The 22,023-nt window shown below is 59.9% G+C and overlaps 1 protein-coding gene across 1 annotated transcript; it reads left to right on the top strand.

The window, feature by feature from the left end:
• The first annotated feature begins 4,871 nt into the window (after positions 1-4,871).
• Positions 4,872-16,481, top strand: RASD2 (RASD family member 2). Its single transcript, XM_079775208.1, has 3 exons — positions 4,872-5,628; positions 10,320-10,599; positions 14,230-16,481. The coding sequence occupies exons 2-3, from the start codon at positions 10,329-10,331 to the stop codon at positions 14,757-14,759; spliced, it is 801 nt and encodes a 266-aa protein (XP_079631334.1). The 5' UTR covers positions 4,872-5,628; positions 10,320-10,328; the 3' UTR covers positions 14,760-16,481.
• The last annotated feature ends 5,542 nt before the right edge of the window (positions 16,482-22,023 follow it).

Raw genomic sequence — 22,023 nt, 5'->3', positions numbered from 1 at the left:
CCCATCTCCACCAGTTAGAGCTGGAGTGGCCCAGTTACTTCACCTCCAGGAACCTCAGTCTCCTTGTCTGGAAAATGGAGGTGGTAATAAGACACTCCTCAGAGGGTTGGTGAGAACATTAAATTGTGCAGCATGTTAGAGCAGGGCCTGCCTCCCCCAACCTGAGCCCGTCACAGGTTGATAAATACTAGGCTAAAAGGCCTATTGCTCTTCCACTGCCATCGTCCTTCCACTCCGGTCAACGTGTCCCAACCTGATGTAACGATCACACCTTCCTGGTCATCACTGCTCCTTGCAAATCGGGGCTGTGGCACGTTCTTCGAGGACCAGGTGAGGCTGCGAAGGGCTGCCTGCGTGGGTGTGCAGGTTACTTACTACTCAAGGGCACGCAGCTAAGGAAAGTCAGCTTGTGCTTCCCCGGCTCCCCCAAGCTGTGAGCCTCCTGAGGGGAGCTCTCGCCTCGGCCTGGAGGAGGCACCTTTCTCATTTGCATAAGAGCTACCTACGGGGTAGAAGGCGCCCGAGTCACCTGCAGTGGGATTCATCCACTTGAGAAATGTGGAATCAGGTGTGGCCTCAGAGAGGATCCCACCCAACATTCTTGTTGCAAAGAAGAGGAAAGTGACCACGATTCACTCATGGAGCTTTGACTGAACATCTACTGTGTGATGAGTCCCAGCTCTAGGCTCAGCAGAAGGCAGGCGGGGTCAGATGAAGGAAGGACGCAGGCTGTGGCTGGTTCAACTGTGTTCCCGCTGACCTTTGGCCCGGGGGCACCCCTCTGTCCTTATTACTCCACCTCCAGGGATGTTGTTGTTATTACTCCGCCCCCAGGGATGTTGGCAAGGGCCTGTGGTGGAGGGCATGGTGCCCGTCTACTCCAGCTTGCTGTTCTCTGCACTGACTGGCACCGGACCCTGTACCCTTGATCCAGCTGGACTTGCGCAGCTGCTGACCCACTGACCCCCGCCGTCGGCGCGAGGCTGATTCGTTGTGAGGAGAGGTGTGGCCATTATGCTTTGAAGCCTGGGCCTGCCGAGGCCAGAAACCCAGCGAGAGGCCGTGCAGCTCTGGACGGTGCATTCAGCGGGAAAGAACACTGTGCGAGGAGCCGGGACCTGGGCTCTGGCTCTGGCCTGCCATTCACACGTGTTGAACTTGGTCAAGCCACGAACCATCCCTTTGTCTACAAAATGGGAAGGCTGGGGCACATGACCGCTAAGATTTTGCCAACTCTTACCTTCCGGTCGGTGGTTCTCACACTTTGGCACGTATTAGAATTGCTGGGAGGGGTGGTTAAAACCCAGGTGGCGGGGCCTCAGCCCAGAGCTTCCAGTTCGGTGGGCCTGGGGTCAGACCTGTATTTCTACCAAGTCTTAGATGATGCGGAGGCTGCTGGTTCAGGAACCACACTTGCTGCACATTAGAATGACTTGGGGAGTGTTAAACAGTGTGAAAATCAATGAGATGAGGCCCCGAGCAATGAAATCAGCATCTCAGAGCGGGAGCCTGGGCTTTGTAATTATTTAATATCTGCCCCCGGTGATTTTTACGTTCTGCCAGGAAGAGGAACCGCTGTTCCAGAAAAGTGGCTGGGGATGTGACAGGTCATTGATTGGGCAAACACCTTCTGTCCCTTTGGGGAAATGGCTCTCGGATCCTCGCTCAGCCTCTCACTGGCTGCCAGGCTTGGAACGGCCTCCCCGGGTCTCAGTTTCCCCTTCTGGAAGTGAGGTTGTCAGGACCAAATGAAATTCTGCCTCGCTGTCCTGCCCAGCCCTTCCTTCCTCTCGTCTCCAAGGAGAGCTCGTGCAATTCTTCTGCTCTGAGGCTGTTCGGCTGAGCAGAATTTAAAAAGCATTTATTAAACAATCACAATGTGCGAGATGCTGCCCCTAGTGATGCGGGAATACAACGCTGAATCAGGCAGGTCCCCACTCCAAGGAGCTCACATGCTAACGGGGGCGACAGGCGTGTATTCCAAACATGAGGCTGGATGTAACACTGGCCACACAGGAAGTAATCGTGATGAAGGCCCCATGTGAGGTACTTCACAGTAAAGTTTAATCCTCCCAACAAACCCAGGAGATAGCTACTATTACAACACCCACTTTCCAGGTGGAGAAACTGAGGCTGTCCTGTTACCCAGGTTGTGTTGCCAAGGGAGCTCAGAGGAGGATGCAGTTCACGGCGCTGTGGGTAGAGGTGTGGGCATTAAGCTTTGGAGGATGTGTATAAGCTCAACGGGTAAAGAGAGAAAAGGGATCCTAGCCAGAGGGATCAGCATACAAAGGCCTGGAGGAGGGAACCCCAGCTTCGTCAGGGACCCGGAAGGGGTTTGATCTGGCTGAAGTTCAGGCTGATGGGGGGATACGGGGAGAATCAGATCCTGGTTGGAGGCCTTCTATACTGAGCGAAGGAGTTTGGATTTGACATCTTAAGCAATGGGGAGCCATAGAAAATTCTTGAGCAGGAGGTGGCATTTTTAGACAACGATTCAAGTGGTCCTGGGTTATGGGAGAGGGAGCCCAGTGAGGAAGGAGGTGGCTATGACCACTGGCCCATGAGAGATGGTGAGGCAAATGGGGGGAGGATAGGAAAGTGGGCACACGGGGGAGGTACACAGTTGCCACTGACGGTTCTTTGGGCATTGATCTCCGATGGGCACCTGTTTATTGACTGAGCCATTCTGCGCTTATGGGGAGGGCAGGGGAAGGGATAGGGGCAGGTGGGTCTCCCAGGGCCCCACAGCTCCACATGCAGCAACCCTCAATGTGGGGATATGGTTGGTGGAGCGTGACCCACTCCGGGTGAAGAACCCTGCTGAGGCAGGTGACGGGCTCCTGGGTGGGCTCCGATCCAGCCACCGGCCACACTACCAGGGTGGGGGTGGGGGGACTGGCCCAGCGGCCTGAGCCGCCTGACCTCAGCCTCCCAGGTGAAGTGTGCCACCCTGCCTGCCTCCCACTGCCAAGTTCACGGCCAGCTCAAGGTTCGCAACCTCTTTGCGTCAAGCTGAGCGCAAACCCTCCTGGGCTGGAGCCAGTTCCTAGAAGCAAACTCTGGATGTGGAAAGAGCTCGGGGCTGGGATCCTGCCACTTGCTGGCTGAGTGACCTTGAGGACATCCATCCCTTTTAGCCCCTTAGATTTCACGTCTCCAGTTAGGGGATTAAACACAAGTAGGGCAAGTGCTGTGCCCTCCGTCTACTCCTTACCCCTCCACCTGCCCCGTCTCTGGCTAACATCCCTGGAGAATCTCAAGACTGCACAGGGACAAGCAGAGCAAGCCACTTTCTATAATCCAAGTCCAAGGCCATGTTAGTGCTTTAGCACATCGTACCCATTTTATAGATGACACAACCGAGGCCCAGAGAATTTCCATGACTGGCCCAGGGCCGAATATTTGAGAGGTTACAGAGGCAGGGCTTGAATGCCAGCTCTCATTTACTGGAGCTGGTCCTTCGGTTTGGTGCCCCCAGAGCCCCACCATTTATCAAGAGGTGGGAGGAGAAGTCTGTTGGTGGGAGGAGGACGGACAGACATCCTCCAGTTCCAGGCCCTGGACGTGAGGAGTAATCCCTTGGCTGATGCAAAGTAGGGTTTGAGAGGCACCGGATTATGTCCCTTCACTGCATCATGGAGAGGCGTTCTCTTTTCAGCCTCCAGACAGCCCGATGGAGGATGTCTCCCTTGGATGCTAATGGGCCTTTAACACCTCTCCAAACCTTGCCAATCTCCCTTTTTCACAGAGGACTCATCTCAAGCTTTGGCAGACCAGTTTCCAAGTAGAATTTAATAACCTCGGTCTGTTTTCATTGTGTTTATTTTTACTCTTACCTTCTATTTATGGCAATTGATACTGGTTTCCCATGTAAGGCCGTGATATAACGATTCTCTTAAAAAACGTGTTTAAGAAGCAAGACCTGGGTCTCGGATTGAAAAACAGTATTAATAATGGCGTCTAGATTTAGCACCACGAGAATGACTGACGTTTGCCCTAGTCCACGGTGGGAGACCGGAGGTGAGAGAGGCGCGGCCCAAGGGCACCCGGTACTTCGGGCAGGACTCTCTCCACAGTGCTCCCCCAGACCTCCATTCAGGCGCGCTAGGCCGAGGTGAGCCCGCGGCTCCTTCCCGCGGCACGTGCGCGGCCCATGTGGCATCTCCTGGGGACCCCCAGGCCTCGGGATGCGGCCGCTCAGGGCGCGTAGTTGGGCACCTGGGGATTTCCGCGATGGAGGAGGGCGAGGGAGCCCTGGCTTCGGTCCGACCCAGCGCCAGCAGCTGCGGACCTCGGCCCGACTGGCAGCGGGACCCTCGCAAGTCACCTGAGGCCGAGGCTGTGTGCGTGTGAGCGCGAGCGCAGACGTCAGCCTCCGAGGCCCGTGCTGCCTCCCGGTCACGGCGCGCGTCCCCGGCCACCCCCTCGGCGGCTCCGGCCCCACGCGCCCGGGCACGCGGAGCGCCAGACTGCGGCGTCCCGGCGGCCGGGGGGCGGGGCGGAGGGGGCGGGGCCAGGCAGCGGGACCCGCCGCCCATTGGCCGAGCGCAGTGCCGGGGGCGGGGCGACGGCCGAAGGCGGTGAGCCGGCTCCCGGAGGCGGAGGCCGGCGCGGGCTGTGGGACCGGCAGCTCCGAGCGGCGGAGGGGTCGGGTGGGCGCGGCGCGGCGGGTCGGCAGAGGGACTCGCACCGGGACTGCCAAGGGCGCCCAGACCTGTGCTGGCTGCTGCCGCTGGGACCGCCGTCCAGAGCCTGGGCTCCGACTACTTTCCCGAGGCACCATTGACCTTGCTCGGTGGGGCGTTCGCCTTCGGGAGAGGGAAGGAGGGAGGGGCCGGGGCCCCCGCAGACAGAAAGTTCGCCTGCTCTGGGGGCCGGAGGAGGTGAAGTGGGAGGAGTCGGTTTAGACTAACTCGGAGCTGCGAAACCTTGGGGCGGCGTTCAAGGCCCCCTCCCACACGCGCGCGGAGCTCGGCGCCTCGCTTGCTCCTCTCCCAGCCGCCGGCATCGCCTCGCAGGGCTGCAGAAAGGAGCCGTGGGAAGAGCTGCCGAGCTGGGGCAGAGGAGGAGCCCCCGGCCGAGCTGAGCAGCACCCCAACCCCAGCGACCCCCTTCGGGGTGGGCGGAGAAGGGAGCCTAGGCGGCTAGGACGAGTGCGCCCATCCACGCACGCCCTCCCGGCCACCTGCAGAGGACCCTCTGGGAGTCCCTAAGGGTTCCCTCTAAAGACCCGAGTCGCCCCTACCGCTCTGCCCTCAGCCCGGAGCCCCAGGCGGGGACCCCGGGATCCGACGTCTCCGCGCCTCCGGGCACCTGGCTCAGCAGGAGTCCCCCGGGTCGGGGCAGGGCAGGGCCGGCGGCGGCGAGCCGGAGCCCGCCCAGCGCCCGGGCCCCGCTGAGCCTTCGGAACCCACCCATGGGGCACCGGCTCCCCGTGCCCCCTCGCCCGGCTGCGCCCAGCCCGGCGCCCCAAGCGGCGCAGAGGAGGAGCCGGACGCAGTGACCCAGGAGCCGCAGACCCTGGAAGACTCGGCAGCCGGAGAGGCAGGCTGCTCCCCGCAGCTCCAGGCGCTTCCTCCAGGCAGCCCTCCGAGCGGAACCAGAGGCCCGAGCCGCCCTCCCCAGGTAGGAGAGAGACGCCGACAGAAGTGGGGAGCTGGGGGAAGGGGGGGGGGGGGAGCCAGGCAAAAAGGTTTGAGGATTGTCGGAGTGAGGCCAGGTGAAGCCTGGCATGATGAGCACAACAGAACGGACTGTGCCCCGTCCATCCGGCAACTTTGCATATCTAGAGAAAATAAGTTAGCTGAGCACCTGCTTCGTGTCAGGCCGGGTGCGAGGCCCTTTATTTATGCCTGGTGAGAAAAACTTATTGAACTTCTCCTCTTAGTGATTGGTGCTAGAAGCTTCCATGGAAGAGCCCATTTAGATATGAGGAAACTGGCTCTCAGGGAGGAAGAGGTACTTACTTCCCCCCCGCTCCCCCCTCTTTCCTGAGCCAGCTGTTGCCTGCACACCTGGAAGGAGGGTGGGGCTGGGACGTGGTCAATTGGAGGCTCCCCTTCGCCCCCAGCCCTGAGGAGGACCTCGGAGGAGGAGGGAGGATGAGGAGCACCTTCCTTGCCCAGAGCTCCTTAGCTTTCTCTGGGTTGGTGCAAGGAGTGAGTTTCCTGAGTGACTCCCTTCCCAGGATGGGTGTCCTGTACGCAGCTGGCCAGGGGGACCCCAAGCACCTCTGAGGGGCTCCCTCTGACCTCTCCTCTTTGCCCCCAGCCCTGGGAGGAGGATGAAGGATATTGTCCAGGACCTCCTGGGAGGTAGGAGGCCAGGCTGGGGAGGGCAGCCAGCTCAGGAGCTGGTGATTCAGGCTTCCCCTGGCATCAGGGAGACAAGACGGGGCCCCTCAAAACCTCTGCCTGCTCTCCAGTCCCACCCCAGTGGCTGCTCCAAAAAGCCCCTTGACTACGCAGAAGCGCCACAAAGCAAGGAACCCGTTTGCTGTGTGCCAGGAGCTTGGGCCAGGCCCTTTGCCCAAGGTCACTGAGCTGGTGAATGGCAGAGCTGGTTTGCTGACCGGTGATGCCTGCCTGCTTTCCTCCATCCTGAGCCACCAAGGGTGGTGAGGTTGGCTTTGCAAAGCCCCCCGTGGGCATAGAGGCTGGTGAATCCGTGTGTCCAGAGAGGCTGAGACGTGCCCTAGTGGAGGAGGCTCGAGATGTGTGGGAGGGAGGGGGGGCAGGGCAGTGACGGAGTTCTGGGGTGCTCACAGGGAGGAGGACGCAGCCACACTCTCGTCCTGCGGTCCTTGCTCACCTGACCTCCATCTTCCAGGCGGGCCCTGGGGGAGGGGCTCAAGGCAGAAGGGGCGAGCCCACCGATGCATGTGCTGGGAGCTGGAGCAGGGTTTGCTGGAGAGTCCTGGGCAGGGTGCCCGCACCCAGCTGCCTGGAGGGAGAGGGAACGAGACTGTAATAGGCCTCGGGGGTCCTTTCCCCTGCCAGACTCCAGCCAGGCTTCCCCGAGTCACTAACTATTGTGAAAGGCTCCGGTCTGGTCTGGGGGTGGGTCCTCACAGCGGCCAGAGCCCAGGCTTTGGAGCCAGCGGCCTGACTTTAATCCCGGCCCCGCCAGCCTCTGTGAGCCGGGGCCAGCGACTCCAGTCGATGGTGGTCCCCGCTTCGGGGGGCTGTTGTGAAGCCATTGGAATAAGGTACACCAAGTACCCCGTGGCTGGGGTGACTCTTCCCCCGGGATGGCCCCACCGCACCTCTGCTTCGGCCTTTCTGCCTCCCAGGTGCCCTTAGAATGGTCCTGGAGTGGGGGGTCTGCAAGTCACAGAACTGCACTCAGGGACTCACGCTGCTGTCTGTCCTCTGGACCCACCAGGTGGACTGTCAGTTCTAAAAGCTTTGAACTCTGACCCCTGTCTCCTCCTCACTGTGTGGGTGTCAGCCTGGCTGAGGGTAGAGGGGAGCAGGCAGCGCAGCAGAGAAGTTGAGCCCACAGCCCTGCCCACAGCTCCTCCTCGGGGGGAGAAGGGAGGGATGGAGGCGGGAGGCAGAGCCCACAGAGGTGCTGTCACCTGGCACCCAGGTGTCTGAGCCTCCCGGAGCCCCACGTGGTTGAGGCCACGTGAAGGCCCACAATCTCCTCTCAAAGAAGAAAGCCCCAGATTTTCCCTCTCCTTGTTTGCCTCTCCCTGCCTCCCCGCCTCCTCTCTCTGACTCCCTCCTCTTCTCTCTGAGCCCCTGCCTCCTCTCTCTCTCTCCTCTCTCTGAGCCCCTGCCTCCTCTCTCTCTCTCCTCTCTCTGAGCCCCTGCCTCCTCTCTCTGACTCCCTGCCTCCTCTCTCTGGGCCTTAGCCCATTCAGTCACTGATATTAGCATGTCCGTAAGAGGAGCCCTAGGGGTAGAGGCTGGGTAGGTGGTGATGGAGACAAACACTGTTCCTGGGGGCTGCTGGCCGCCTTCCCTCTGGGTCTAGACCGAGGTGACCACCAGCAGCCAAGCTCCCTGCAGAGGGACTTGGGGAGCGGGATGTCGTGGTGTGGGACCTCTTTCCCCGTCTCTGCTGAAGGCCCAGGCTGGCTCACAGCCCCGAAGGAGACCGAGAGGGTTCCCTGCTGTGGAGCCTGTGTCCCCGGCTCCCCACTGCCCACCTGTGCATGGGCCCTCCTTGTCACAGCCCCCGGGCCAGCCAGGCAGGGTGGGGGTGGAGGGAGAAGGCCCAGAGGCAGAGCCATTTGCTTCATTCATTCATGGATCACTTATTGAGCGCCAGCTGTGTACACGGCTCTGGAATCCTGTGGGGTAAATTGAAAGATGGCTTCAGACATGAGTAGGGTGGGGGACATGGGGGTCTTAGCTTCGAGTCACTGTCCTGGCTCCCTTATTAACTCGGGGGCCAGTCACGTAGCTTTTAAGCACCAGGGTCCTTATTTGTGAAATGAGGACGATAACAGGTACCTCAGAGGGAGGTGGTGAGGAGACTCCATAGCACTGAGCAGACCGCCTGCGATCTGTCCCTTCTTTGCTGCTGGCGGGCGGGCTGTGTTAACCAGGAGGGAGTTACTAAACTCCTCTGTGCTTCAATGCCCTCCTCCGTACGTTGGGATACCTCCACCTGCCTTCTGGGGTTACTGAGGGGTGAAGGGGGTTAGGACGTGTTCTCATTACTTGGAACATTCCGGAATTTATTAACTGCAAAATAAGTGCCAGCTATTCTTAGTCTACACTTAGCACAGTGCTTGGCACGCGGCAGGGGCTTGGTTAACGGTGATGGTTATCCTGGCTCCAGGCCTGGGGTCGGTGGTGTGCTGAGCAGCCTCACTGTGCGTATCTCTTTGCAAGTCATTCATTGACATCATTGTGGTCGCTCGGAATCAGCCACGGTGGCAGTATGTACGCCACGGAAATTGACAAACGCTAGCAGTTAGAGCTTTTTGAAAAGGTATTTTTTGGAGAGCTAGTTTACTGCACAGCGGCTGTCCGTCGGCTGGGTGGGCAGGACGGATGCCTGGATACCCTGAACAGGACGTGTGCCAGGGGACTTGCACACAGGATCTGTCTCCACCTCAGGTCTCGGCCTCATGGCAGACAGAGCAGTAAGATGCTGGGGAGAGCCTTCGCGTACATGAGCGAGGCACTCCAGGCCACTGACCTGGGGCATCCAGGGGTGGGGCCAGCTGGAGCCAGCAGGTACACCCCTTTGTGACTCCTCTGAGCCCCCGTTTTCCCCGCCTGCACCTCCCTGTGTGGCGGCCTGGGGGTCAATATTTCAGGGGCTTGTATGGGATTCCTGCTGGGGTGGGTAAGGGTCCGAGCAGCCTTCAGACAGGAGTAGCATTTGAGCCAGACCCTGAAACATACAAGGAAGGGGGTGTTCCGGGGGAGGGACTAGCCTGAGCTGGGGAGCCCAGGCAGATCTCAGCAGAGCTCGAACCAGCTAGAGTGACGGGGGCTCAGGGGTCCTGGGGGGGTTCTCATGGGTGTTGAGATAGGAAAGGAGGGTGTCTGGGCTGTGACTGGCCTTTGTGGGGGCTGATGGAGCTCCCGGAGGTTTGGAGCTCGGATTCATTTCAGCCTCGTCCACAAGGCGGGAGGCTCCCATAGAAAGTTCTGGGTATGTCAGAACCATAAACCCTAGGACTTAGAAGGACTTGAGTTGTTCATGGGTCATTTCTCCGACCCATATCGCCCAGTCCAGGTCCCTGGGTCTCCTGTGGGGGGCAAACTTTCAGGGCCCGGGGAGGGGGGCCCGGGGAGAAAATTGCCGGGCAGCCCCACACTCTGGCATGAAGGATGTGGTCTGGACACGGCCTTTCCCATGTCGTGTCCTGGAACCACAGGCTTCTGGGAGGCCCGGGACGGAAGGGACGGGTGGCTCGGGGAGAGAACGGAATCTAACGAGTTAACATCTCAGACCTCGCCATGTGCCGAGCCCTTGACAATAGCTGTGTGAGTTGAGTCCATTTTATAGATGAAAAAAGTGACTCCCAGGAAAGTTAGGCGACTCGCCCAGGAGCAATAGTGAGTGATAAAATGAGGATTCGAGCCCTCGCAGTCGGTGCGGGAATGAATAAGGGGCGAGTGAGTGAGTGAGTGGGTGGGTGAGTGAAGGAGGAAAGAAACGAGGGTATGAAGGAATGAACGTGCAGAACTCCAGAGCCGCTTAGAGAGCCCCTAGCCCACCATTCCCATTTTACAGACAGAAAACTGAGACCTGGTCAGGAGCCAGGCAGAGGAGGCCAAGGCCTTCAGCAGGGGGCGGCAGGTTGCCTCCGGGGCCGCCTGACGCCCGCTCCCCACTCTCTGTCACAGCCCCGAGCCATGATGAAGACCTTGTCCAGCGGGAACTGCACGTTCAGCGTGCCCGCCAAGAACTCGTACCGCATGGTGGTGCTGGGCGCCTCCCGGGTGGGCAAGAGCTCCATTGTCTCCCGCTTCCTCAACGGCCGCTTCGAGGACCAGTACACGCCCACCATCGAGGACTTCCACCGGAAGGTCTACAACATCCGCGGGGACATGTACCAGCTGGACATCCTGGACACGTCCGGCAACCACCCCTTCCCCGCCATGCGCAGGCTCTCCATCCTCACAGGTGGGTGCCCGGGGTGGGCGTGGGTGCGCGCGTGTGGGCGTCTGTGCTCAGCGCTTTACAGCGTGCAGAGCGCTCACTCGCCCGCCCGTCGTCTGAGATGAAGGTCACAGCAGGCCCGTGCGCTGTGCAGGTCACATGGGCGTTGCTGCTTGTCCGAGCACGTGTTGGCGCCAAGGCCCAAATTCCATTCTGTGCAACTCTGGATCCATTGCTCATGAGCCCCGGAGCTGCCTTCCTGACCAGGAACTGACAGATGGGCTGGGGGGTCCCTCTACCGGAAACAGAGGGGCTGCTGGCTTCCTCCTGCGGGAGGTGACTCCGCAGAGCTCCGGGGTCCACGGCCAGCCACCTCTCAGGGCTCTTGACCTCCCATGCCCTTTGCCACCTCTCAGAGCGGTAAGAGCAGGAGCCCCGTGAGGGTCAGCCAGAGGGCAGGCAGTAATTACAGTAACGGTGGTGGTGATCGCTAACACTTATTAAGAGCTTTGTGTCTGGGCCCAGGCATGGTTTCAAAATTAATCTTTAATGACACAGTTCGGCATTTATTTATCTAATCCTCACAACTAACCTAGGAGATGGGTATTCGCCTCTATGTTACAGGTGGGGAAACTGAGGCCCAGCGAGGTTAAGTGACTCCAGGTGGTAACACAGCTGATAACTGGAAGTCTGTCTCATGCTTGACCACTAAGCTATCCTGAAGCCGCTCAGCCCTGCGAGCTGGTGGGAGGGAGAGGGACATGGTTGGGGATTAAGGGGCAGGTGGAGATGGGGGCGGGGCCACCACTCACGTGACGCCAGCAGTTTCGGGTGGTTACGAAGGGGGCAGGCCTAGAGACCAGGCTGCCTGGGTCCAAACCCTGGTCCCCCCGCTTCCTGGATTGGTGCTGGGCATAGACTTTATCTCTTCGTGCCTCGCTTTCCTATCTGTTGTTGGCATCACATTAGCACCCGTCCCCAAGGCCATTGTGAGAACGAAATGCGTTCACACAGGAAGAGCGCTGGGTGAGCAGATAGCAGGTGCGCAGTGATGTTGGTGGGAAGGAAAGCAGCGTGTGTCGGGTGCCTGCTGCGGGCCCTGCGGAGGCACGTCCCCAGCCACGCCCGCCCATTGCCGGGCGGTGATGAAGGGAAGGAATGAGCAAGTAACCCCCTCCCCACTCACCGCCAAAGTCACCCTCAAATCAGATACTTCTGCACCAAGAAACCCATGTCATGTCATGCCCACCCTCCCCTGCCCCCACACCCTGCTCAGGCCCCCTCTTGGGGTGCCAGACTTGGGGTGAAATAGTCCATATTTCGGAGAGGCAGTGTGTGAATAGAAAGAGCCCTGGATTGACCTGGGTTCGAGTGCTGGCTCCACCGTTGGGGGGGCGTAGACATGTGACCAGAGGCCTGAATCGCAGTCTTGCCAGCTGCTCGGGCGGAGCCTCGCCTCCTCCAGGTGAGGCTGAGAGGAATGGCGGAAAGTGCGTGGGGGCACTCCTGGCACAGGGTGGATATTGCTGGACTGTCAGGCCTTGGGGAGGGGCCGGGGTGCCCACCCATGTAACCAGGCTGACATCTGAGGCAGGGAGAGGGGGAGATGCAGAGAGCGACCACAGGCATGTTTTCAAAATTAATCTTTAACGACACAAACAGTGTATACAAACACACCCTCCTTTAAACATACAGACCAGGCTAAAAAGCCCCCTTGACTCATGTCCCTTCCCCCAGGCCCCACCCCCTCCTGGAGGTGGCCACCCCTCAAAGTGGCGTGGACTCTTCCGGCCCTCCCCCACGAACCCATTAACATTCCTGTTTGAATCCCCGTAACAGAGAGCGTTTTCATCTGTTGCCCTTTTACGCGCATATACCATTCCGAGCACATCTGCCTGCTGCTTGCTGTTCCACGCACCCATCCGTGCCTCCTTTTCCAACCTGGTGCTGATGCGCAGGACACTGAAAACCATCAATTCCGCCACCTCTCCCAGCTGCCAACCCCAGCCGGCTGACTCTGCAGCTTGGCGCAGTCTTGCATTTGAATGTGTCGAGGCTGCCGAATCCTCAGGGGCCCCGGATTAGCTTAATGGGATGGGGTTGGCAGCCCAAGTGGATTCGGTTGCCAGGCTGGTACTGCCTGGCAAGTGCTTTTCTAAACAGCCCACACCGTCATTCATTCCATCCCATCCCATCCCATCCCATCCCGTCGCATCCATTCATCCGGCTTCATGAGCACCCACTGTGTGCCGGGCCCTGGGAGGCGAGGAGAGGGTGATGGGGCCCCCCTGCCCCAGAGCTCACTGTTCAGAGCACACGGTTGCCGGTGCGCAGTTCTGAGCGTGGCAAGTGCTACCGTGGGGACGGGCGAGTGCTCTGGGGTCCAGAGGCATGGGCGGCCGCCACCAGGCCTGGAGCCGCTTCATTCTCCTCTCAAGAACGCGCCCCTGAGCCTCCGTTCCCGCATCGGCGAAGCAGGGATCGTGACCACTCACCAAAGTGAGGGAGGGTCTGTGAGCGTGAGGTTGTGATCCCTGTAGGAAGATTTGGAAATCGGGATGAAGGCGGCAGCCCTCTCTGCCCCCCCTGCCACCTCCACATCGTCCCTATTTCAGACTCAAAGGTCTGCAGTGATGCTGTGAGCCAGACTAGGGATAGTGTAGCCCTTGGCAGCCAGCACTCGCTTACTCTTTTTTATTTTTAATATTTTTTTTATTGATTTTTTTTTACAGAGAGGAAGGGAGAAGGATAGAGAGTTAGAAACATCAATGAGAGAGAAACTTCCATCAGCTGCCCCTTGCACACACTCCCTACTGGGGATGTGCCCACAACCAAGGTACATGCCCTTGACCGCAATTGAACCTGGGACCTTTCAGTCCGCAGGCCGACGCTCTATCCACTGAGCCAAACCGGGTAGGGCATCGCTTAATTCTTCTCAAGATTTATTCAAGAAGCAGAGAGCACCTACTGTGTGCCGGGCACTGGCTAGGCGAGGACAGACTTGGGCCTCCATCTTGGCCTGGCCGCATGGAGCTGTGGGATCGGGGGCAGGCTGCTCACCCTTTCTGAGCCGCCGTTGGCTCACCTGGGCCACGAAGGTGACATACCTCACAGCGGTCTTGTAAGGACTCAGGGAAATGGTGGGCATAAAGTGTGTGGCCTGTGCCCACTCCCGAAGGTGCGTGTTCTCATTATCATTGTTGATACCCAAGACCACTGGCCAGTGTCACTTCAGTGACCCTCAAGGTCATCCCACAGAGCAGTGCTTCATCCACATGGGTCAGACGGGGAAACGAGATTTGGAGAGGTCACGTGGCCCCCTGAAGGTCGCGTGGCCGGTGAGTGGAGGAGGTAAGATGCACACCCAGGCCACCCGACGCCGCACCGAGCGCCTGCCGTGCGTGAGGTGCAGCCCCCGTCTGGGATGTGCCCTGAACGGAACAGGCAGGCCCCCTCCTCTCGTGGACCTTGTATTTACTGTTATTCCACCACCGTCCCCACGAGCGCATACGTCACTCAGCCCTGCAGGGACACGGGGGTGAATGAATCGCGTCCAAACCAGGCTGTGCCACCGATGAGCCGCGTGGCCTCCTGGGGGTGCGGGCTGTCGGGAGCCACCTGCGAACTCACCGCCTGGGGTTTCTCTCCCCACAGGGGACGTCTTCATCCTGGTGTTCAGCCTGGACAGCCGGGAGTCCTTCGACGAGGTCAAGCGCCTGCAGAAGCAGATCCTGGAGGTCAAGTCCTGCCTGAAGAACAAGACCAAGGAGGCGGCGGAGCTGCCCATGGTCATCTGCGGCAACAAGAACGACCACGGCGAGCTGTGCCGCCAGGTGCCCGCCACCGAGGCCGAGCTGCTGGTGTCGGGCGACGAGAACTGCGCCTACTTCGAGGTGTCGGCCAAGAAGAACACCAACGTGGACGAGATGTTCTACGTGCTGTTCAGCATGGCCAAGCTGCCCCACGAGATGAGCCCCGCCCTGCACCGGAAGATCTCCGTGCAGTACGGCGACACCTTCCACCCCAGGCCCTTCTGCATGCGCCGGGTCAAGGAGACGGACGCCTACGGCATGGTGTCGCCCTTCGCCCGCCGCCCCAGCGTCAACAGTGACCTCAAGTACATCAAGGCCAAGGTCCTCCGGGAGGGCCAGGCCCGGGAGCGGGACAAGTGCACCATCCAGTGAGCGGGGAGGACAGGACGCTGGGTGGGGCTCGGGCCGTGCCTTATGGGAGGCGGCCCCGATGCCCGCACCCCCTAAGAGACCCCAAATGGCAGCCGTTGGCACCAGACTGGAGGACCCCAGCCTTGAACCTCTGAACCTTCTCTTGCCTTCCTGCCTCTTCCCTCTGATTCCACGGATCCCCCCCGGTCCCAGCTCCGCCGGGCGGGGACGGATCTCCGCAGAGCAGGAGACGAGGCTGGGAGACAGCTGGACTTTATGCAGGGACCCAAGTCGAGCCTTCCTGCCCTTGGGTCCTAAGAAAACTGATGCCAGAGGGGCCAGGACCCCTGCCTCCCACAGGGCCTCCTGGGACGGCGACAGGATGAAAACAGAGCAGCTGGGAGAGCTCGGCTGTCCTGGCGGGAGACCCAGCCGGGTTCCGCTGGCAGCCAGGAGGGCCCCTGCACTCCCAGGCCTGACACTCCTGCCCTCTGGCTCAGCTGTTCCTACCCCTGCCCCCCACGTGAGCCCCAGCTGTCCGGGACCTCCAGCCAGGGGCATCTGTGTGTGTGAAGGGGGTGCAGCCACGTCTCCGAGGCCACGTCCGTCTCCGGGACCGCGTCCACCCCCGGGACCACCTGCCTCCCTCCGCCTCCTCTCCCAGGTCCCCCGTCCGCTGGTTTACTTTGTTGTCACAGCTGTTTTCACGTCGTGTGTAGCGTAGGAATGAAATCCTTGTACTGTAAAAGCCTAGTGACCCCTCGTTGGCCAGGCCCCCACCCAGTTCACGTCCACTGCCTCCCCCGCTCCCCGACGGGGTTCCGGGGCCTGTCTGCAGCTGGACACCGCCCTCCATCTGAGCTTTACAGTTCACACTCGCTCAGGCCGGGCCAGGCGCCGGGCCGTGTCTACCCCAGCACCCCTAAACCCCCCTCCCCTCCCAGCTAGTTCAGGACAGAGGTCCATCTAGAACCAGGCTCTCCTTGGTGCTGGGTCCACTGTGTGCTGGAAACAGAGGGTGAGTGATGCACTTTATGACCCCAAGGCCAGGGCCTTCCCCAGTCCTGGCCTCTTTCCCCTCACCAGCCCCGCCTCTGCCCACCCCTGCTGTCCCACTGCCTTCCGCGCACACAGCTGGTGGGAGGCTTGGAGGAGCAGCCTGGAGCCAGAGCTGAGCCTGGAGCCAGAGCTGAGCCTGGGAGAAGCAGGTGGAAAGGCTCCGGGTGGGTCTTTTTCTCGTGCCTGGGATGGGGCAGTGCTGGGTACCAGGCCTGCTGGGATTTGAACCTCTAGACCAAACGCTCTTGTCATCAGCTCTTAAGTACACTTCGTATTTTAATCTCCTGAAAACATTGATGTTTAGGGCCACAAAGAACCTTAATAACCATCTAGTGACTCTTTCCAAGGCCCAGAGAGGGTAAGCAACTTGCCCGAGGTCACACAGCAAGTCTGTGAGTGGCAGACACAGGGCTAGGTCTGGGCATTCAGCACACACCATGATGTGTGTCCTCTCCTCATGCTGCCTCTGAGATTTCCTGTAGATTCGGTGTACATTGTGCCCACATATGCAGTGTACACACATGTGAACACACATGCACACAAGCCCTAGCCTCAGCTCTGCACACCCTCCACCCCCACCCTGGCCCCTGCTGCTCACTGCAGCGGCCCTGACCTGCATCTGTGCCCCTGCCCACCCCCGCCCCGAACCTTCCGATACCTTGGCCAGGACAGGTGTGTGGCCTGGCCTCACCCAGATATCTGCATACTCTCTATTAAAGTGGGTTTGTTTCTAAGCTGTGTCCTTGACCATGTGCATTTGCAAGAGGAGGTGGCCTCTTCCCACCACAGCTGGTCTTTCCCTCCCCGAGTGGGACCTGCAGGGTTCCTCGCTCAGCGTGTCCGTGTTGGTCTTCAAGGTTAAGGATGTGGGGGGAGGGGAGGAATAAACTCCAAGCCTCTCCTAGCCCAGGCCCTCTTGGGGGGGCGGGTGCTGAGCGTCTGTCCCTCTAGAGGGGTGGCCAGGTGAGAGGAGAGGACCCTGTGGCCTGTCAGCCCGTTGGAGTCACCATGTTTGAGTTCCATGTGGCTCCTGTAGAGCCTGGTTTTGCCCCCAGGGACATTTGGCAATGTCTAGGACCCGGGTGGGGGAGGGGTGTCGTGCTCCTGGCGTCTGGTGGGAGGAGGCTAGGGATGCTGCTGAACCCCTCCTGTGGCCGGGACAGCCCCGCGAGAAAGAGTCACCGCTTGGACGGTCAGCCCTTGCGGGCAGGACACTGCCCAGGTCTGTGCATGGTTGATACGACGTACGCCTTTCTGGACGAGCGGAGTGTGCCCTCCTGGGCAATGAGACGGGGCAGGGGTGGGGTGGCAGATGGAGGGAGAGGGAGAAGGTCTTGTCCTGGTACAACCCTGAGCGTGCCACCTTGGACCCGGTCCTGCCTGGGCGGGGGAAGGGAGGGGAACGGGCCGGGCCCGGCTGCCTGCCTTCCACCCTCCTCCCCTGCCGCCTCAGGTCTTCAGCTCCAGGAGGAACATGCACTTCGTGTTTATCCATTTTTGTCGTCATGTCCAAGATGGCAGAGCTGGTGAGGTGGCAGGTTGGGGAGTCCACACCAGAGGCCATGGAGCTCCCTGTGGGCGAGGAAAGGATTTACATCTGGGAGTTGCAGGTGGGTCTGTGCTGCTGACCAGTCAGCAAAGGCCCCTGCATGCAGGTGCAAGGCCTGGAGACGGAGGGCCGGTCGGGCCCTGCACCTACCTGCTCAGAGAGAGGCAGGGCAGGCCCCTGCGTGCAGGGAGCTGGGGAGCCAGAGCAGGAACCCCTGCCTGCCCACTCACAAAGCAAAGTGCGCCTGGCTGTGGTGGAGGCAAACCCAGGTGACCCTGGGAGGCAGGGAGCAGGGGAGAGCTCCCTACCTCTGCCCACCCAGGAGCCCGGCCCCTCCATCCTTGGCCCACACCAGCCCGAGCAGATCAGTGTGGGAGGCAAGTCGCTCCGAAGCGTCCCCACGCCTGGTTACTCCCGCTGCACCTCTAGTTGCCCTGAACAGGGAAGCCGCGGGGCACACCACAGTGAGCCTCCCACGGCACCCCCCCCCACCCCCCGCCCAGCCAGCCCACCTCCTCCATGTGCGACCCCAAGGGCGTCCCGTCCTCGCCCAGGTGTCAGCTGGCCCGGCTCTGAATGAGAGGTGGGGAGGGGGGCAGCCAGACCAGACAGCACACCCACAGCCCCTCGCGGCCCTGTGCTGTCCACGGGAGAATTAATATTCCCATTACATAACCCGCGACATTCCGATCGTTGCTAAACAGAACACGCTTGCTCCGGCCCCAGTCCCTGCATCCCACACTCTCGCCCTGGAGTGGGGTGAGCCAGCAAAGGGCTTTGGCAGAGAAAGATTTCCCCGGCAAATCTCTCCTTAGCCCTGGGACGGAGGGTGGAATCAGATGGGAGGAAGATTCTTCTCATGGGAGACCCTTCAGAGACAAGCCCAGGGCAGCCCGTTTAATTCCCGGCCCCGAGGAAGGGAACGTTGGAGTCTGATTTCAGAGAATTCTGCACTGCAAATTCTAAGTACTTGTTCTGTTCCACCTCCCTGAACCTGTCACTTACTCAAAAGAAAAAAAAACTTCAATCTGCGTCACAAGCTTGGCTGGGTGGGGGTGGGGGTGTGTGTGTGTGCTGACAGGAGGCCAGCCAGGACTCAGAGGCAAAAGCTGCTGGGAACAGGGGAAGGGAAAGGGGGAAGGGAACGGGAACGGACCTGTGTTGAAGACCTACTGTGCACCCAAACACTGTGCTGGGTCTGTTACCTGTACCCTGTCATTAGATCCTCATGGCAAAGCTATGTAGAAGGATGACGAACCCCTTTTTGCATATGAGGGAAGCGGAGGCTCAGAGAGGTAAAGCCACTTGCCCAGGGTTGCACAGCCGAGTGGCAGATCTGGGCTTGAATCCACATCTGATTGCAAAGCATGTTTCCTCCCCAGGGCTTTTGTAACTGGGCCAGCTGGGGGCTGCTCTGGCAGGAGAGGCCAGCCGGTTGGACATGGTTCAGGAACCAGGCAGGTGTAATTCACAGGGCGGGAGGCGCCCTGCAGCTCACAGCAAAAGGAGCGCTTGACTTTTTTTTCGTGGAGAGTCCGAGGTAAGCGTGCAAGGCCAGAGGGTGGCTCTGCTCCACCCGGTCACTCAGGCTCCATCTCCACCGTCTTATCACCATCAGCCAGCTCGAAGCCACAGGTTCCATGATCAGGTTCTGTGAGGGATCAGGGAAACGCGTGCAGAGGATGCATCGGGCTGCTTTCGGCGCCCTGGACACATCCCTTCCACTCACTTTCCCCTGACAAGGCTCGGTCACGTGACCTCCCCACCCGTGAGAAGGGCTGGGAAAAGCAGCTCCTGCTAGGTGGCCGGGGCCCTATGGGGACTCATTACGGTAGAGAAAGCGGGGAGCCATCCGGATGGCCAGCTGACAGTCTCTGCCCAGTCGCCTCCTGCCGGGGGTCCAGGACCTCGCCTGCAACCTGACTTAAGCTCCGCTCAGCAGCCCCCATCAGAGGGCCGCCCTGACCTCCCGCTGCTTCTTTAAACTGCCTCTGGCCCTGTTTCCCCCTGTCCCTCGGTGAAAGCGGACTGTCCCACGATTTTTCTCATCTATACTCAAGGCACTTCAGGTGGCAAACAGCCTCAGTGAAAAATCCTCGGGCCCTGGCCGGTGGCTCAGTGGTTGGAGCATCCACCGGAGCACTGAAGGGTTTGGGGTTTGATTCCCGGTCAAGAGCACATACCTGGGTTGCAGGTTCGATGCCTGGCCCAGGTTGGGGTGTGTGCAGGAGGCAACCAATCCATGTGTCTTTCTCATATCAATGTTTCTCTCTCTCTCCCCCCCCCTCCCTCCTTACACACTCTCTAAAAATCAATGGGGGAAATATCCTCGAGGTGAGGATTAACAACAACAACAACAACACATCCTCAGCCCATGAGGGACATCTCAGTGTTCCTTCAGAGGACTTTTCCTTCTTCCCGGGCTGCGGTCTTCTCTGCCCCAAAAGCTGGGGGAAGCCGGGATGTCTTTCCTTGCCTGGAGCTGTGGGACTGGTCCATGCCCGCCGCGTGGTGGGTGTTTAACAAGGGCACTGAGACCGCAGGGGTAATACTGTAGGTGTCTCAGAGGCCGTGTAATAAGTGCCAGCCAGAATCATTTCTGTACCAGTGAGGGTCCCTGCGGGCCACCTGGGGCGGCCACACACCCGATGTGGCCCACCGGCAGCATCAGCTCTGCTGGGTGCCTCTGAGGAGCCAGCCCTGGGCACATCGCTCCTCTGAACCTCCGCCTCCTCACCCCCGAATCTCAGGACCACGTCAGAGGTGCACACGAAAGCACCTGGCAATGTGTAACCTGGGGTGCAAACATCCACTTGATACGTGGCCACTGAGGGTTTTAAGACATGGTTCCCCAATTCTTTGTCTCATCTCCCTCCAAGAGGTGGGGTCCATGTCCCCCTACTTGAGCCGGATGAGCTCCTGGCTGCCAGGACCAATGGAGTGCGCAGGCGTGATGCTCGGCGAGGTCTAGGCCAGCTCGGAAAAGGCCACCCAGCTCGGCCTGGTTTTCCTGTTTCTCTCCAATTGGGATGCTCTCGCTCAGATCCCAGCTGCTGGGCCGTGAAGAGGCCAGGCCGTGGTGCTCCGAAAACAGTCCCAGCTGAGCCCAGCCCACATGCCAGACACAGGCCAGCAGGAGCCTCCAGGTGACTCCAGCTGCAGTCATTCCCATCTTTTGGACGGAACGGAGCAGGGATAAGCCATTCTGGCTGCAGGAAATGTGTTGGAGGGGCACGAAAGGGGGCGAGGAGAGCAGGTGGGAGGGGGTTCCGTTATCCAGGTGGGAGCTGATGGCATGAACCAGCCTCTTCTGAGACACGGTGCAGGGATGGCGAGGAGAGGGCGATTCCAGGGGGCAGAGCTGAAGGCCTGGGTCCCAGCCCAGCTGTGGGTGTTGCACTGGCTGGAGAGTCCAAGGTGGGGCTCAGAATTGGCATTTGGGCAGCTGGTGGGTGGTGGTGCCAGTCACCAAAACGAGGGCTCCGGAGGAGAGGGTGCGGGTTGGAAGGCCATGTGTGAAGGAGAACAGGAGGGGAAGACAAGTTGGGTTTGCACCCTGGGGAGTTTGAGGTGCCCCTGGCAGCAGCAGGAGACTGGAGGGGAGGGTCTGAAGCTCAGGAGAGTCTGGCCTTGAGTGACAGGTCTGAGGGTCAAGTCAGCCCCGGGGAGAATGTCAGTTAGACAGACCAGGGGGAACAAGGGGACCTGGAGGAAACCCAAAGTCTAGGAAGAGGACAGAGGATGAAGAAGGAAGAAGGGTGAGGTGGGTGGAAAACCAGGCGGGGGCAGCGGGAGCGGGGCAACAGGACAGCTGGAGAAGGAGGAGATGGCTCCAGTGTCAGACACTGCCAAGGAGGGGCCGGAGGGCGGAGGCTAGACGCTGGAAGAAGCCCAGCTGAAGGGCAGACAGCGTAGGACAGACACCTGGGGAGGGGAGGGCGTGGCCTGCAAACTGCAAGGGCACCTTTTTCTATTAATTTATTTTTTAAATATGTTTTTTAAATAGATTTTAGAGCGAGAGAAAAGGGAAGGGGGAGAGAGAGAGAGAGAGAGATCAATGATGAGAATCATTGATCGGCTGCCTCCTGCACGCCCCCTACTGGGGATCGAGCTCCCAACCTGGGCATGTGCCCTGACGGTGAATCGAACTGGTGACCTCTTGGTTCATAGGTCAATGGTCAACCACTGAGCCACACCAGCCGGGCTTTTTCTCTTTTAAACTTTTTAATAAGCATGGCTGTATGGCTGTAATCTGGAAGAGAGACGCGGTGCAGAATTGGGGGCGTGAGGGGCCCAGGGGGGATCGTCGCCGGTGTCACTATTATTCTTTGAGATGGAGAGGCTGGAACTCGCTGCGATGCTGTTGAGAAAGATCCAGAAAAGAAAGCTGACGCGGGAGAGAAGGAAGGGATGATGACTGAGGATGTGGGAAGGGCTGGGCTCCAGGGCGCAGGGGAGGCTTGGCTGACCTCCAAGGGGAGGGCGGGGCCAGGGCGGGGAGGGTGCGGGAGGGCAGGGGGAGGGCTGCGCCTGAGCCCGCAGAGCTGCAGGGGGGCCTGTGTCCTCCCGCCAGGGCCACCGGCGTCCTGGTGTGCTGCCTGCTGGGGACGGAGGCCGGTCCCCGAGGGAGTGTGTTCTCAGCTCTCTGACATTTTTACAAGAAATTAAACCTGAAGT

The sequence above is a fragment of the Cnephaeus nilssonii genome, assembly GCF_951640355.1.
Source record: "Cnephaeus nilssonii genome assembly, chromosome: 6".
Taxonomy (NCBI): domain Eukaryota; kingdom Metazoa; phylum Chordata; class Mammalia; order Chiroptera; family Vespertilionidae; genus Cnephaeus; species Cnephaeus nilssonii.
Note: the sequence above shows the minus strand (reverse complement) of the source record. Positions and strands in the feature narration are given on the sequence as shown.

Bases quoted from the DNA above. Each gene is read 5' to 3' on its own strand.
- RASD2 (XM_079775208.1), top strand. From the start codon at position 10,329: ATGATGAAGACCTTGTCCAGCGGGAACTGCACGTTCAGCGTGCCCGCC. The intron at 10,600-14,229 runs GTGGGTGCCCGG...CTCTCCCCACAG, and splicing joins CAGGCTCTCCATCCTCACAG to GGGACGTCTTCATCCTGGTG.